Below are 18,171 nucleotides of genomic sequence, written 5' to 3'. Positions count from 1 at the left end.
TCCCTCGAGGAAGGCTTCTGAAGGGCGATTTACCACCTCAGTGCTGATGTGATGTCTACCCTCTGCTGGCTCTGTGTGTCTGTATATGGAGGAGGCGTGGGGTATATGTGTGTGTACAGTCCTTTGAGAAGGGATAGACAGTGTGTGACAGAAGAACAGACTGATAGGCCCAGAATCCCCTTTGGCTCCTCTGGAAAAAAAATAGCAGCAGACAAGCATCTGATGATGCAGCCTTATATTCTGTCCAGTGACAACACAATTTACACCTCTGAAAAGACACATCGATGCATAATAGCGTCTTTGACATTTTCATATAAATAAACATTTCCATCCCTCATAATGCAAAACAAATATTACGCAATAGGGGCTAAACCTCTGCTCATATCCTGAAAGCATTTCCATTTACTGTTTTTCTTTGATTTGATTTTACAAATATATATATATGTACATACGTGCCATGCTGTAGACCTTTTTATGGGAATAAGCTTGGTGGCCCACAGGAAATGATTTTTTTTCTCACAAAGCAAGAGTGACGCACATTTTTAATAAATACAAGAAAATAAAAGAAATGAAAGACAGAGAAAGTGGCAAGAGGGTAAAATTCTTTACAAAGCTGTAGAAAGAGAGCACAGAGGGCTACAGAAAAACATTTCAGCTTGAGGGTCTTCATCAGCATCACTGTAAAATATATACAGAGAATGTCTTAATATTGTTATAGAGTGGAAACAAATTAAAACAACCAGTTATATACACTGATTAGCCAGTTTGTTAGGTAAACCTCTTGATGAAAATATCTGATTTATCCGTTAACATTTAGGCATGTAGACCTGGCTCCAACTGAATATCTGAATGGTATCATTACACCTCTTATTACAGCCAATGCATGCAGGAAAGATTGTCTAAACGCACAACATGCGATGGGCTGCAGCAGCAGAAGACCACACAGGAACAGGAAACACAGGAAACAATTCATACAGCCTCATTAAAATTGGACAGTAGGAGATTGGAAAACATTTCAGATGACAGGGTCATAACGTCACGTCGACAACACGAACGCATGGATCCATCCTGCCTTGTGTCACTTGTTCAGGATATTTCTGGTGGTGTAATGATGTGGCAGATATTTTCTTGGCAAACATACAAACTGTGCATCATTCAAACAACTTCGACAACAAAAATCAACTACAAATTGTGCATCTTACGTCCCCTCAAAGTGTTATATTAATGAGAAGCCCTGAGAAAAAATACATCTTTTAAAGAAAAGGCAATATACCACCTATAAAATGAAGAGAAAAAATTTTTGGTTTTTCTGCTGGAGAGAGTTTCTGAGACTGAATCTAAGACAAAGTAAAAATTGATTTCACCTTTTTTTAATGCAAACCTTAACCACACTTTGATATAGTTAATGGAACTCGTAATCTTGATTTAAAGGAGCAACACCATGACAAGAAGATTGTATTACAGCAGCAAATTGTTCACAGTTCAGCTGTGTTTTTAGCACCTGGATCAGCAATCACTGATATGAAATGGAAAATGCACTTCCAATTACCATCTACATGATGTGCGCCATGTATGGGTTGTGTCAGTTGATTCCGAGAACAGATGAATTATTGTCTTTCCTTTCATAAAGGAGGAACAAGCAAATCTTTTACTAAAGGAGGTAATAAGGGAAGCACTGAAGCACCTTTCCTTAGACTTTGAGAACTTGGACAGTTGTTGTTATGACAGCCACTCAGATCATTCTTGCTCAATATTCTCAGCTGGGAGAATTTCAGAGCAAAATTGACTATTCAACCACATCCATCATCCAGTGTCCAGGGGAAAAAATGCACCAAAAGGATGGTGTTTAAGTTTACTCCGTCTACCCAGAGTAACACAGATCCACTTAACTGACTTAAAAAGACAATTGTAAAAAAATAAATAAATAAAAATTCGAGTTGCAAAGCACTACCTACAGAAAAGTTATGAAAAATATATATCTGACAATACCACAAACAACTGATTAAAATAATGCTGCCATAGAAATGTCACAAAACCCAAAATAACCTTTTCAAGTATCATAAAAGAAGTGTCTAGAAGTTATGGATATCTTTCTATAAATATGTTTTACTTTCCTCTGTGAGCTCCAAATGTTCATGAGCATGCAAACTTCATGCACAATTTATTCATAAACATGAACTCATTATACAGGCCTCATAAGCACATTATTTATGTGCTGCTCAAGTGAAAAAGAATAATTTAAACTCGATGTACAGCGTGCTTGTGGTAAAAGGGAGCTTCTCCCCCTATTTGTGATGTCTTGGCTCTGCTCAGCAGCCTTGCATGAATAAATAAATAAATGCATGTCCTCCTGTCGTCTTCAGTTTCTTCAAGGTTTAGCTCCTCGAAACAATGTCCTGGGCAAAGGCGGGCATGGAGGAGGCTGTATGTCTTTTTGTTTTCCCCCCGCCTTCCTCGTTCCATTCTCTGAAGATTATGAACATATGATGACAGCAGCACAACATAATGCAGAAAATAGAAAAAAGTAGCTTAGCGCTTCTCACAGGCTTGACAGGGACACTGAAAGACAGACTGTGCTTAACAATCAAACAATACAGTGAACATACATTTTGCATTGGTTTCTAACACAAAAAGACACAAAAGTAGGAGAGAGAAATGTAGCAGGAATCCTGGAATCCTGTATTGCATCTGTGTATTGTAAACCCCCTTTAAAAAAAATAGACTGGTATTTATGTAGCAGTTTCAGCGTTTACTGACCGCTCACAGTGCTTTTACACCACAAACCACATTCATACAACACGTCACCTTCTCAAATCTATACCTATAGACATTTCAGACTCACCGGTTAACCTTAGATATCTTTTGGCTGTGAAAGGAAATCAGTGCACCCAGAGACAAAAAAATAAATAAATATACAGAAACAGGAAGAACATGCCAACTGCTCACAGAAAGCCCCCAGGAAGATCTGAGCCCATGAAATTCTTGCTGTGCTAACCAATGCACCACCATGCCACCGTTGATTTTTATGCATGAAGTTCAATGGGGCCCAGGATTTTGGATAATGTTTCCTGTAGCTCTGAAGTGAGCTTTTCAGAGCTGGAAAGAATAAACCTGATGATGTCATCAGGGTGCTATTGAGCTGCATTTTGGGAGTCCAGTATTTTTGGCACTCTGGTACTCACAAATATGCTGGCCTCTGGTGCTTTAAAATCCACCACTTTTTTCACTGTGTGAGAACCACAGTTACTGCAGGCCTCTGAAATGTATGTATATACAAATGTGGGGGCACATAGAAATAGAGCAAAATTCACCATCCAGTTTTTAATCCAGACAGGAATCATACATCTACAATGTAAAGACTGGACATACATACATATATACATACATATAAGATATTCTTTTAAATGGAAATAACCCCAAAGTTAATCCAGCAGGAGGCGACTCCTTTGCTTTAAAAGGACTTTCAGTTCTTTAGATGTCTATGTTCAAAAGATAGCTTTTAAATGATCCCACAGAGTAAAACATGTTGCAAATCAAGGCATGATTTAGGACTTGTTAGTCACAACTATTGTGACCAACAAGCAAGGAGAAACCTGCTTGCCACATCTGCCACCTGAGGCTGGATCTCCTTAGACTCCCATGCTAAATTTATTTTAAATCAAAAGAAATGCCTCATCAGCAATATTTGACTCCCGGCACTCACATATCTGCATGTAGAAAGACTATTTATTTAGTTATATGTTTAATTTGGAGAAGAATTTGTTCTCTTTTTTTCCACTTTTTTGTTTTTTCTTGGTTACAGTGTTATGTTGCCTAGTGACAGGAGTCCTGACTCCTTTTCCTGCTACTGTGGCAGTATAGCAACAATCTGCAAGGAGTGACAATAGCTTCAAAACAACTGCTGTTTACGTGACATTTTTACCACAAGTGACTGAAAGGATCACTTCACACACCTGACAAATTCAAACTTAGTGGGAAGGTGGAGCTTTACTGTTGCTGTGTACACACCTCAAGCAGGTAGTTGGGTTTGTTTGGGTTTTCTTTTTCTTTTTTTCAGGCCACTTTCAGTTCACAGCAGATGAAGGGGAATCTCGGCTCGCTCCATAGTAAATGTTGGTCTTAGAAATGGGTTGTGGGAACAGTAAGGTGCTGCCTGAGGCATCTAAGAAAAGCTATGTAAGTGTGGTGCAGTCACTAGTAGCTTTCAGTAAAGGACATGAGGATGATGATGAGCCAAAGAAACAAAAGAAGAAGCAAAAAAATCCATGGTTTTCTGCCAGTGTTGATAATCCTCACCTAGGACCAAGCAGCAAACAGCAAATCAAACAAAGACAAGAATGGAACAAGGTTCCCAGGTATAAGGACAAGTTTGAGCCACGCGTCACAGCACGGTAAGTGTTCACAGTTTGAATAATTATTTCTTCAGAGTTTTTAAAGCAGACAGTATTTTTCATGCTATGCTTGCTGGAAATTGTATTTTGTACATCCATGATATTTAAATCTGCCAATCTTGTACTGGAAAAAAAAAAATCAAGAATCAAATATAACATGGTGGATGGTTGAAATTTAGGCCCCTCAAAATCCAGGAAAGTGGCAACTGATAGATTGGCTTTTATCCACTAATCTTGAGGCCAGTACATTATTTGGCAATAGCAATTTACAGCCAAACATAAGTGGAAAAGCCTGCATTTGCGGTGCTCATAGGAGCCTTTTAACATTCGTCTTTCTCATTCTTTCCAACCCAACATCCTGCAATAATGGTAGACAGTCATTTGAGATCCTTGGGGGTTTTAATGCCGGAAACACCGCCTTCCTGTACTTGTCAGATAAAGGCCTAGAAACAATTAAAGGAACAAAACTGATTCCTTTTTAAGGGGAAACATGTGTATTGCTCATCATCCCATAATTCAAAGCTTGCATAAAGTATTGCCTTGTTTATTGGCGATCTAAATCAGGATCATACATATTGGTTTGATCGACTTTGCATGCTGTATAGCATAGTGCAAAACATATATTCCCATACATCAGGACTGCAGCTGCAGGGAGAGACATTTAGTGCTTTGCAGCAGTGTATCATGAGATAGTTATGCTGTAATGAGTCACCATTCCCCTTCTGCCCTGTCAGGTATGACATCAAAGCCCTGATTGGTCGTGGAAGCTTCAGTCGTGTTGTGCGTGTGGAGCACAGGGCAACTCGCCAGCCCTTTGCCATAAAAATGATGGAGGTAGAGGCCCCAGAGGGTCGTGAGGTGTGTGATTCTGAACTAGCAGTGCTGCAGAGGGTGAGCCATGCTAATGTCATTCAGCTGGTTGAGGTGTTCCAGTTTCCACAGCGTGTTTACATGGTACTGGAACTGGCGACAGGAGGGGAACTTTTGGACCGTGTTGTCAGCAGGGGCCACTTCACTGAGCGAGATGCTACCCAGGCCATCCAGATGATACTGGCTGCATTGGTATACCTGCACAGCCTGGGAATCACCCACAGAGACTTGAAGCCTGAGAATCTTCTGTACTACCACCCCGGAGCAGACTCCAGATTGTTGGTGACCGACTTTGGATTGTCTGCTTTTGCCAGCACACTCACCAGGTGTGAGATTTCTGAACGAGGCAACGAGGAAACTGGAGAGTCGTGGTCTTTGAGGACCACTTGTGGAACCCCTGAGTACATGGCTCCTGAAATGTTGCTGAGGAGACCCTATTCCTGTGCAGTGGACATGTGGGCTTTAGGGGTAATTGCCTACATTTTGCTGAGTGGAACTGTGCCGTTTGAGGATGACAGCCGCACACGGCTCTACAGATCCATTGTGAGAGGAAAATATAGCTTCCGTGGAAATGTAAGTTTACTGGACTTTTTGTTCAGTTATGTTTAGTAAGTAATTTTGGATAGCAAATAGAGGTTCTAGAGGATTTAATAAACTAAATGAGAAAATTTTGCACCATAAGCACGTTGTGCTACTGCTAAAACTCTTTGACCAGAATAAAGGAAATATGAAGACAGATTGGATTTAAGTGCGACCCACAGCAGATTCAAGAAGAATTTTTGTCTTTTTATTAATTTTTTGGTGGGTAAATGTGCCTGTTTGTTGATGTTTTTCTGCTAATCATGAAATGAAAAATACACAAAATGTTGTTAGAGACACTATGAGCAGGAAAAGTAGCCCACAGATGTAATTTACAGGCTGAACTGAAAAACATACCCTTTAATGACAAACAAGTGGATATCAGCCGTAAGGACCAGGTGAAAATGGAAAACAGTATGATAGGTTTGTAGCTTGAACCTATTCGCTGGAACGTTGAGGACAATATAATTACACAGCAAGCAAGACCCGAAGTAGGCAAAGTTCTTCATGTTACTCATGCATGAGGGAGACCTGCCTGGGGTCAAGCGTCGTTCCCCCACTTGACCTCCGTCAGACTCTCAGCCAGGTTCCCCATAGCACTCCTTTTATTGTGGTTACATGAATATGCATAGGGTCATTAACATATAACATCTTACATAGGTATACATGTGAACAAAGAATACTGTGTATGTGTGTGTGTGTGTGTGTTGTATGTGTGTGTGTGTGTGTGAGGTCAAGATGTGACCCTGTGAAGACTCCCCAAACGCTGGTGCCAGGAGTCTAGCGGGTCCATCTGAACAAAAGGCTCTTATACTTAAAGAGATATACATATGTTTGCTATGACATATATCAACAAAGAGAAAATACGACCTCTCCTAGGAGGTGTGTGATCTATGCCAGAACACTCTGTAGAGGAGTGAACGCCCTCCCCCTTCATGCTACTCAGAGTTGTTACAGACCTCCTAGGATGAGACATTCTTTCAATCTACAAATGATTATACACCTCTAAGCATATATGGTTAAATATTTCTAAGCATAAATGACAATCAACAATACAAAACCTAACACAGTAGGATCCTGAAAATCTGTAGGCCGACTTACTGATAAGTATCCAAATTAACCTAAACCATGTCACTTGTGTCGGTGTAGAATGTGGATGATTTAAAAGCTAAAGTATTATTAACATCAATATGTTTCGAAGTGCCTTAGGTCAAGCCAGTATAGGTTGCTAGCACATAGCTAATATTAGCCTTTTAGCAGCTAACTAGGTAGAGTGCTAAAATAATTCCATACTGAAATCATATTTTTATACAGTTAAATGTGTTTTCTTTGCATTTTATATTGTGAGGTGACTTTTCCCCCACTGAGAGTGGTATTCATATGCTGAACTCTAGCAACACTCAGCGAAACTGTCTGTTTAAAGTAACTGTTAACGTGCTGTAGCTTGTTGCTAGCACAGTGATTGCTTGGTTTATGGAATGCAAAATTATGATCAAGTTTTATACTTCTTTTATACTTCCCAAATAGTGCTGTGGTAACTTTTATTTGTGATCTACATGTTGCACTGGTTTCTAAACAGTCGGTTTATTTCAATATAACATGCCCAATCTCCCAGGAGCCATTCAGTTTGGACCATGATCGCAAACTGAGTGATGAGATTCAGGTAATTTCCTAACAGGACAGGCACAGCTTGTTAATTGCAACCAGAAAAGCATTTAAATTTAGGTCATACATATATATGTTAAATCTAATGTGGCAGAGAATCATTATAATGAAAACATTCTTCAGTAACTGACAGGCTCTAATGTGGGACTGCAAACCGTGCAAATATTTTTTGACATTGGTTCCGTTGCGCTCTTCTATTAAAACAACTTAGATCACTTCAGGAAATGCCTGATTAACAAAAGTTTATTTCTTTACCGTCAACATGTGCAACGCATTTTTTTGCAGATTTCATGGGGAATCTTGTGTGTGTGTGTGTGTGTGTGTGTGTCTGTGTCTGACAATCCGTGCAGGTCGTGTTAGAGGACAACTCATGAGATTATGGTGAAAACTGTGAGCGCTGTCCATGGTCCTGAAATTTTAACAGTTTAATTTGACTGTGTTTGATCTCTATCTGAGGCACGATTGTTTTCAAGATAGGGTTCAAAGTCCATGCCGTCATCCCTTTGTTCTCTCAGTTCTTCAGCTATTTCACTTCAAATCTGATCGTGCAGGCTATGATAATCCTGCACCTGCATGAGTTTTCATGCTTGATTTAAATATTCCTCTTTCTATATTTTATGCCTTGAGAAAGAAACTGCCAGGAATGCATATGCAGGAGGCTCAGTTGCAAAAATCTCCAAGTTTCCACCTCTTACAAGCAATCTTGCCATTGCGCTCTCTTTTTAAATACCAACTTTACTTTTGTTAGGGAAAAACCCAGTTTGTTTTGGCATAAGGCATTAAATCTTAATCTTGAAAACAGAAGGAAGCTGGAGAAAACTGTCAAGGTAACCTTGAGCATCTATTAGAAATGCGTCTTTGTTCATTTTCAACTCTTTGGCCAGCTGTGGCCTCACCCACTGAAGTGCATCTGCTTCCAGCATAATCATTGAAAAAAATGTAGTTTTAACTAAATCCCTGATTTTCATTTTGACATCTGGTCTTCTCCCTATAGTATAATCTGGCATTATTTATGACGTGCATGCTCTGAAATTATGCAAAACATTTCTTCACATATGGTCATTACATCTACTCACCACACAATAATAATTCATACCTTAATCACTGCGCTTTTAGAACTACCAGAAATGGCACCATCCTTCCATCCTTGCCTGACATAAGTAGGAAAAAAAAGTCAGCTCAGCACATTGCAGTACTGGTGTGGTAACAAGGTGAACCTCTCCTTGTTTTCATGTCTTCTTCTGCAATATTGCAAAGCACATGAAAGAAAATGTGAAAGTTTGTTGTGATGTCTTTGAGTTCCTCGCTTGGTTTGGTTCTTTGAGAATGCTTTGAAATGGTGGGAAATGGGGCCTTGCGTGATTTTCTCCCCACTTCCCTATATCATATAACTGAAGTGGGTGTTTTTAAAAGCCTATTCAGTCAAGCTCAGTAGTGAGTTCGGGCTTGTTCTTTCACGCTGATTACACACAACGCTGGATTATTCACTGGGCTTTAAGCCTGGCTCGATTCTTAGGGATGCAGTCTGACATTTTAGTCTGGCATACAAGAGGCTCCCTTACATAGGCCCTGGACTATTATCCCTGTGTTTACCGCTGCACTGACCACCAGCTGAACAATAATGCAAAATCCTTCTAAACTTCATGCAAGAGCTTATTTTATGTTTTTCACGGTGGTTTTTGACATAGCACATATGTAGGCCACGCTAGTGAGGAAAAAGTCTTGACATTAAAGCTAAAAGCAACATTTATAGAACCGTACGCTCAGTCTCTCACATCTCAGTGAGATGCAGTCAAGGCATCAATCTGTAAATTCATATGGTCGTATTATAAAGACATCATACATGGCTGAGTAACAGTCCAGGGCTTGATAGATCAGCCATCAATCACATTTCCATGTTGACAAGGCACTTATTCTCTGTCATGTGCGAGTATCCACCCTCTCCAGCAGAGTGACAACACAGTTAAGCGCGCACGCTGTGATAATAATGTAGTGAAGGTTGACAAGTACCCACAAAACGTGGACGTCTGTCATCACAAGGGCTCCTCATGTCATTAAGAAGGGTTCCTCTCTTTGGGTGCCTCAGGAATTTCTTTCACATACTAAACTTGACTTGAAGCGCATCAGTTGGAATGATATGTCCACCAATTAAACAAAGTGACTATTGGACTTTGCCCCCTTCCCAAAAAATGTGCTTTTCGCAGCAAGAAGGGGAACACTGACTGACTGGATCCTCAGTGTCTTACGGCGTACTACTACTGAATGACAGGGGTGGTTTGCCTGGAGTGATATCTTCTTGACTTGAGATGTTACAAGTGAATGTGATTGGATGTCAATCCAATCTGTGCATTTTCACCTCCACAGAGACTGGAGAGCAGGTGTTGCCAATAACATGAACAATGGCTCGTTCCAATCAAGTGTCCCAGTATGGCGTAACAGTGCAAACAAAGCAAATGCCATAGCGAGACACTGAAAGTAAAGCAGTCGAAAGGAATGAAGACATAATTAACTCGATTTCTGTGGTCAATAGGAAAAAAAGGAGTAAAAATAAAGTTGGTATGATCACAGATGCAGTCAGCATGGCAAGACAGCCTTTGAAGACATTTGCTGGCAGTGCACATTCTGCTTCAACAAGATGGCAGAGATGCAGTAAATTAGTACAATTTGACACAACAAGTGATAATATTAAACAGTGGAAACCATCTGGTAAATCTAGATATGGTTTAAAACCCAAATACCCGCTGCTATTAATTTATTGAAAACCTGCAGTGCTGTATTAGAGCAAGCCCGGTACATTTATTAGATTTTTGTTACCTATCCAGCGTATCAGCCCCTTTTGCATTATGAAGTGTTACGGCAACACAAATTTGTTTAATGGGCTTTACAAAAAATAAATAAATAAATGCATAAAAATTATGTAGACTTGCTGCCTCGTAAAATATGCGTATCTGCTTAATAAGGGTGAATAATAATATTTTGAGTGTTTAGTACTAATGAGGATAATTCACATGAACTAAAAGAATTTCAGTTTGAATTAAATGCACTTTGGACAACCTAGGTTTAGCAAATTTTATCATTTAAAAAGAAAAGAGAACTAAAAAAATCCCACTTTTGTTACATTTCTGTTCCCCATGCGCTGCGCAATAACAGGTCCACAAACCCTAACAACACCACTGACCAGGAGCACTAATCAAAACAAGAATCTCAATCACCACAAGACTGCAAAATTACTGAAACAAAAATCCCTGCGCTGCTAACTTAAGGGTTTAAAGTTAAATATTAACAGTGCAGACGATGAAACCAGATCAAATTATTAAATCAAACAAGTATGCAAGGCTGTACTCTAAAGCAAAAACTCAATGCAGATAACTCAATATAAGTGAGGGTATTGTTTGCATTTACAGTGTTACAGGAATGAGTTATTACTTTTAAGCCTAAAAGTTTCACTCTACCCAGCCCAAAGCCATGTTAAGTAAGTTAGCATATTTCTGTATAACCACATGCATTAACACATGGGGTTTTTTTAAGCATTTACAGCAGACTGCAGTCATCGGAGACCATGTATAAATATGTATTCAATGATGCAGTGTAGCAAAAAGGATTAACTTCAGGTACAGATGGACATAACTGTTTTTTCTCCTCTTCCTCACTATGTAAATTAATACACAGGGGCTGCAATTACAAACATTTTTCCAAATGTATCAGCAACCTTTTGTTTTTATTCAGGCTGAACGGGGACTTTGGGCACATGCATGTGTGTAATTTTGCGTGAAAATGTGAGTGGGATGGGGGAGGTTTGAGGAGAGAGGCGAAGGTGAGACTGAATCGGAAATGCAGAAGGCCGCTGGCACCTTCCCACGAATTGAGTCCCTTTGTCTCACCGGCAGCCCCCACCCCTTCTTTTATTGCACTAGCAGCAGACACACAAACGGTACATTCATACGTGCCATGCACGCTCCACTCACAGGTGCAGCAGCTCCTCGCCTGAGGACCTGTAGTGCAAACTCACGCTGATGTGTTTGCTCAGTAGTGAGCGTGAGGAAGAGGGGGAGCCGGGGGTTGATGGCACGGGAGTGAGGGAGGATGCGAGTGAGGAAAAGAGGAGGGGGCAGAGGACAAGCAGGACAGAAGAAGGAACGGATGTAGCCTCAAGGGCTTTGAACGCCTTATCACTTAGTCCCTTCTCTCTGTATAAGACAAATAATTTCCTTTGCACATAATCGGGGACATCTCATCTGTGTGACTGTATTTTGTTTGTGTGCCTGCGAGCGTGAATGTGTGGCAGTCTTTTGCATGTAAAGCAGCAGTCCTCGCATTAGTTCTGTCCAGGTAGCCTGGTAACCTCCTCTGCATTCTGCCGCTGTGTTATGGAAGCCACACTTTCCTGACCCAGCCCAAATGTCTACATCTCCAAGCAGGAGGCCAAATGGGGTAATGGTTAGGCCAGTCTGCCCCCTAGTGAGCACCATGTGAACAGCCCCAGCCTCCACTTGGCCACAGTATATTGTACATGACAGCCCACTCTCTCCTGCATCCGAGTATTGATATTTTGATTACTGTGGGTTAGCTGGTACTTTCACCTGAATTAGCAACAGGCCACCTTCTCTATTTGGACTTATTATGATGAAGCATATTTACCTTGGCTTTCTTGCTCGGGGAAGGCTGCCAGGTGAATCAGATTGCAGTAAATTGTGAGACAGACACTCGTGGAGTGCTTCATGTGATCTGCTCTTGCTGCTTCTCCCTTTTTACTCCCAGCAGGAGCCTTGATGGTTGCACCTGAGAGGTGAGAGTAACAAAGGGTATAACGCCTGCTCTTTTAGTCCACTCTCTGGGCATCTTCTGCTTCTCCCTGTCCAGCACCCTGCAAACATTTACCATGCACCACTGACACCTGACACGTCCACAACCCACTACATGTTCAATTAGATAAACTGATCAGGAAATTGAACCCGGTTGTCCTTTGTTTGTTGCGGGCCTGAGCTGAGCCGGTAACACTCATTACTCAAAAGTGCGTTATCCTCCTGATCACATTAGCGCAATCCAAGCTTCTAGCGTTTTCTTCATTTGTTGCAATTACAGCTTTGTCAGGTAAAGATGTAGCGTGGCGCAAACACAGTCACTGGAGCTTCTCATTCACTCTAACAAGATGTTGCTCAATAAGCCAAGCCCTGTAGGTTTTTCCACTGCTTATACCGTATCTGCACTCCACTCATCTCCCTCCTCTCTCTTTCTCTCCCCTCGTTGGCTAGCTCTCAGCTCAGCAGTGATGTATAACACTAGCTCTCGCCCCCTTCCTCTAAACGCAATAAAGCCTTTGTGTATTTTGACGTGAAAAATGTTCAAAATAAGGGGGAGAGATAAACTTCCTGAAGGAGGCTCGGTTCCAAGGAGGCAACTCAGTTATGTCTCTTCTTCTTTAAGTGTACAGGAGGAAGGGAAACTTTTGATACCTCTCAACAGCAGCATCAAAGACTTTTACTGCATAATTCCAGCTTTTTTCTCATACATTGCCATCAGGCACTAAACGTATGTATTCCCGTTATTTCAGATCAAGGACAAAAGGCATCTGCTAGCCACAGCTGCTATCAAGTGTGTATTTCATGGCAAGGTAATAAGAGGCCTCGCCAAATCACCACCAGTGCCAGATAAAGGGGAAAGTCAGACTTGTTAGTCGTGGGAGCTCAATCAAACGGTGTCACTCTGCCTGCCTCTCAGGTGTGAAATAACAACAGTGTGAGAAGAAAGTTTGACTGAGAATCTTTTCTTTTTTTTATGACTCGTTCTGCTGGCAGCTCAGCACCCTGTGCTGTGCTTATACACTCACACTCCCCACCCCACCCCCAGTCACTACACTGTGAGAATAAGAAAGTCCCCCACTTCTTTGAATTCCTCTCACCGGCAACAGTCTCGCGATTGTCAATTTCATGCTTGATTAATTGTCATTACTCCGCCAGAGACAAAAAAAGGAGAGAGAAATGTATTTCAGGATTAAAATGGAGAGCTAGACCTCCCTAAAGAGTGAGATTTAGTCTGAGCAAGGTTGAGCAAAGAAGCAGAGAGTTTTACACTCTGATTTCACTGCGTTTAGCTTTTTCAGTCCTCAGACAAACATGCCACAGAAATATTTGAGCGCACTGTGCTGAATATGGAAATAGAGAACAGAGATTAAGAAAGGGATCTTTTCATTGTGTTCAATACTACTCAGTAATAATTGAAATCACCAAATTTGATGGAAAAATCATGCAATTTGTTTTCTAATTACTCTAGTTACATAAGTGTTAACAAAGGTGTACCACAGGGTTCTGTTTTAGGACCTCTTTTAGTTGCCATTTTTTTAAAAGTGTCAAAATTTAGAAGGACTACAATTCATCTCTATCTTTAAATAATACTTTTTCATAGACGATAGTTCCTTTTGTGGCCCAAGTGGTACTGTACTCCTACAATTCAATCCTAAATTTATTTAAACTCAGATCTAAATGCTGCCTTTAGAAGTAAACATCACTACTTTCAGCAGGACACATACTGAAAACTCTCATACTGAAAATATCCTCTCATTAAAAAATAAAAAAAATGTGCTTGGCTGGATGACAAACTGTGCTTTAAATAAAACATATAAGTGAGTTTTGGCAAATCTCTGGCTTCACATATATGTGAAACTATAAATCAGTATTGCACTGGACCAGGTTCTAAGATGAAAACTGTCTCTTAATGCCAACATTAGAAAAAAAAATGGATTTAATTTGCTAAAAGCCAGACAAGTGGAACCATCTGAAATTTGTACAATTAGAGAAGTTAATTTCTTTTAAATGTGAAACTTCTTGGTCACATCAAGCACAGCGACCTTTTGTTGTCATTTTTACTTACAGTATTGCTTTATTATGTCAAGTTTTTATTGTTTTGAATATATTTATATGTATGTTTTCTTAGTTTAATTGTAATCAAGGATTTTTGTAAAATTGTGATAATGATTATGACCATTCAACATTAACCAGTTGCCTGTTTTTCTTTTTGCTTTGATTCCAGATCAATCTAGTTGAAAATCTGTATCAATAATATTTTTATTTAAAATTTGATGGAAGCACAAAGGTCATCACTTTCCCGAGGCAGGCCTCTAGAAAGTTGATTCCCTGACTAAGAACCAAGGCTGTGATGAATAATTTAATGAATTTGAATTATGATAAGGATTCTGATGTCTTCTCTCACCCTGCAAAGATGGCTTTGCCGATTTCAAAGCACTCTTTAATGTCAGCTTGGGTCATGACAAGGCGGATGATTTGCAATGGATTCCACTGAAGCTCATCTTTGCTGCCTTTATTGTGCACCCAAAAAAATCCCACACATGCAGCAGAGCTGTCCTACCTCCCAGTCTTTGTATTCATTCAGCCAAGACTGCTGCTTCCTTTTGCCCAGTGACATTTAGCTTTCTTTTGAGTTTAGTTCTGCTTGTTAGGCCTGCAGAGCTCAGGGATCATAGTTTTATTGCTTTGTTAGAATGAAATCTTGCATCCCGCTTTGAAGCAGCTCGGAATCTGTGCATGCGCCTCTTCTAGATACCCAGCTATTAGAGCGCTGTGGGTGTCTGTGTGTGTGTGTGAGGGGTTTTGTAGGCTGAATTGTCATCTTCTTGGGTGAGAGTGTTAATAGTCTGCTTGTTCTATCCACAGCCTTGGCCTTCAGTGTCCAACTTGGCTAAGGACTTCATTCTGCACCTGCTAGTGTTGGACCCGGCCACCCGCCTCACTGCCGAAAAAGCCGTCCGCCACCCCTGGGTGGTCACCACGGCAGCCAACTCCTCCATGACGAACCTCCATAGATCTATTTCGCAGAATCTCAGGCAGCGGGCATCACGCAGCTCCTCCCGGTGCCCCAGCAGCAGCACCACAAGCTCCACTGATGCCAGCAGCCTGGGAAGGCTAATGCCACCAGAGACAAAGCCGAAGCAGCAGCAGCAGCAGGGAAGAGCAGCTGGACTGATTCAGCCTCAGAGAGCCATACAACCTCGAGCCAGAGGGCACAAGGAGCATCAGCATCATCCAACTAAAGCATTAGATTCACGAGAAGGCTAATGAAAGGATGGAACCAGCTGCCCCAGCTCTGCTCACGAACCACAGGGAGCCTAAGTGCCTGGGACAGGTGTTGTGACAAGAAAGTTTTCTGGATTGAAGTCAGGTTTTTCTACCAGAGTAATAACCCAGGTTCCCCTAAAGGCTCATTTCCATCTTCCATTAGTTTCTTGTGGGTGAATATCCTTTGATTCTGAGGTTCTGGCCAATACAGAGACAGAGCTGTCCACCTCCACAAAATCTCCAGCCCCTGGTTATTCACACTGCTCAGACTAATGGATTCAAGGTCTCATTTAGATCATTATGAGTCACAACATCACCTGCCTGTGAAGAGGTTCATTCTAAAAACCTAAAAATTTATCATTTGAGCAATGGGAGGTAATCATAGCCAGGATGATAAAATATTGCTGTTTCCTCTTTGATCTATTTTTTTTATTATTTAAACTCCCCCATCACCACACAGCATATTTTGAGGAAAAAGAAGGAAGTATGACAGCGCTCTTGTCTTTCCCTTTGTTTTCATTCCTCCTACATAGGAGCACCCACAGTCCTGTGGAAACACTGAAAGCACAACCCATATATATACAGTGGCAGGCCTCTATCACGTTAAAACGAAGCCCTGGGATAAAGAGCTGCATCTTCTCCTGCACACTTTGTGTGAGCTGTAAACAACAGCAAAGAGCCTTCTTAAGAATATGTGTTATTTTCCAGTGAGAAGTTTTAAATTGAAATGCAAATATGTTACAGGAGGGGAAAGGCGTGGAAAGGCTGGATTAAAATGCAAGCGTGATGCCAAATATAATTGCCAGTGAAATCCAGTGTTATTTATCAGACATTACGTTTTAAAAGATTTAACAACAAAAGGAAAATCCACCAGATATTGGTGGATTTTCCTTTTGTTGTTAAATCTTTTAAAACTAATGCTTGGACTGTCTATGGATTCAAACTGTTTCTGACAATTGTAAGAGTTGTAAGTGTAAGAGAGCGCAATAAAAAGACAGCACAAGAGAGACGAGACAGTTTGTATATTAAAGTTTAATATTCAAGTCCATGGTTGTAAAAAAAAAAAAATCTAGATTATTTTCAAAACCACTGATGCACATATACACATTAGCCACAACACTCAAACCACTAACTAGTGAAGCAAAACACATTAATCGTTTCAGTGTGAAATCCTTTGATTTGACACGCACACCCTGCCAAAACAATGGCAACCAGTGGGCTCCCTGGCGCACCCCAATGGCAGTGGTTTCTTGTAACAGAATAAAACACAATTTGTTCATATTATTCACATGGTCAAAAATGTCATAACACTGTTAGCTTTTTTAAATATCTTTAACAAAATGCTAAGATGTTCCATGCTATGCTCTCAATCCCTTCTCGTGGCCTTCGGCTGACAAATACTACAAGCTGTTTAGTATCAGCTTGAACTATCTTGGCCAAACACCAGTCAGGCAAAATTAACTTCAAGGTCACATCATTTTTGCTCTTGATAATGAAACTTTAGAGATGGCCGTGGGATGCAGCTGGAATCTTTAGAAAGTGCTAATAAATGGACCTTAAGGTTGCCACTGAAATACAAGTTCAACTTGGAAAAACCACCCAGCTCCATTCTCACCAATACAGCAAAGAAGATGCTTTACCAAGCTGTAAAAATGTACACTATGATGTAATTTGGAAGAGGTCTGTGTATTATTTCTTCAGCAGGGAGCACAGACACTTAACACTCGCCTCTCAAAGGCTGCCCATACTCAGTGACCCGAGATCAATGTCCCTTTGGGCAGAACAGAAGAGCTGCCGGTTGGAAGTAAAAGGGAAAAAAACACAGAGAACAGCATACAAGTAGGATGGTGGTGGGCAAAGAAAATCTCCTTAAAAGACCTGAGCCAACACTGCGTGGTCTTCTTTCTCTGTCCTTTGATGCCTTTTCTATATTTTGCTTTAAAATGAGTCAGTAACTTTTTGCTCTTAGAACCATATCGCTTCATATATTATGAGAAAACTTCATTTTCTTTGCCTTTTTTTCCCCTGAACTGTTTGCAAAGTTTGACAGAACGCTTGAGAATGAGCTGATTTGTTATGGATTTCTGTTTCAAACTCTGCAAATAAAATTCCATTCACGGGCTGATAAAGAAATTTGAATTGAATTAAACCAAATCGAAGTCAGCAATAGTGGAAAGTGGTCTTTTTGTTTAATCCTTTATCTTTAAGACGGGAAAGCAAACTAACTGTCACGTCTTTGTATTGGCCAGCTCATTTTTGCACACTGACTAATTCCATTGTTTTTGCTGTTATAGTAGGTTTAGAGTGGGCAGTGAGAGCCGCTTGATCTCGAGGAAATTTCTATACATATTTACTGCTGTCTTTAATAGAGCTCTGCAGAAAATCTCCCTATTATTTTAGCTTGTGATGCTATGTGATCAGTCAGCTATTGCTGCGCGAGATAAAACCATACTATTATTCATTATTCCCACCAGTTGCATGCAAATAAAGCTACCGTTATCATTCACATAGCTTATTTTTTGACTTCTCTACCTTGCAAATTCAACATATTGGATTTGAGGTTTAAAATATCTCCTCTTGCAAGTGGAGGAAAGTCC

At 40.5% G+C, this 18,171-nt stretch overlaps 1 protein-coding gene across 1 annotated transcript; it reads left to right on the top strand.

Annotated features, from left to right (window-relative positions):
- The first annotated feature begins 3,809 nt into the window (after nucleotides 1-3,809).
- LOC147322259 (serine/threonine-protein kinase H1-like) lies at nucleotides 3,810-15,574 on the top strand. The gene is made up of 3 exons (XM_086305035.1): nucleotides 3,810-4,391; nucleotides 5,126-5,834; nucleotides 15,173-15,574. The coding sequence occupies exons 1-3, from the start codon at nucleotides 4,111-4,113 to the stop codon at nucleotides 15,572-15,574; spliced, it is 1,392 nt and encodes a 463-aa protein (XP_086161161.1). The 5' UTR covers nucleotides 3,810-4,110.
- Nucleotides 15,575-18,171: the final 2,597 nt, after the last annotated feature.

This window comes from Aulonocara sp. 'chitande type north' Nkhata Bay, linkage group LG9, assembly GCF_057382095.1.
Source record: "Aulonocara sp. 'chitande type north' Nkhata Bay isolate Kocher_YH1m ecotype deep benthic linkage group LG9, A_spYH_male_GT1.1, whole genome shotgun sequence".
Classification (NCBI taxonomy): Eukaryota; Metazoa; Chordata; class Actinopteri; order Cichliformes; family Cichlidae; genus Aulonocara; species Aulonocara sp. 'chitande type north' Nkhata Bay.
Note: the sequence above shows the minus strand (reverse complement) of the source record. Positions and strands in the feature narration are given on the sequence as shown.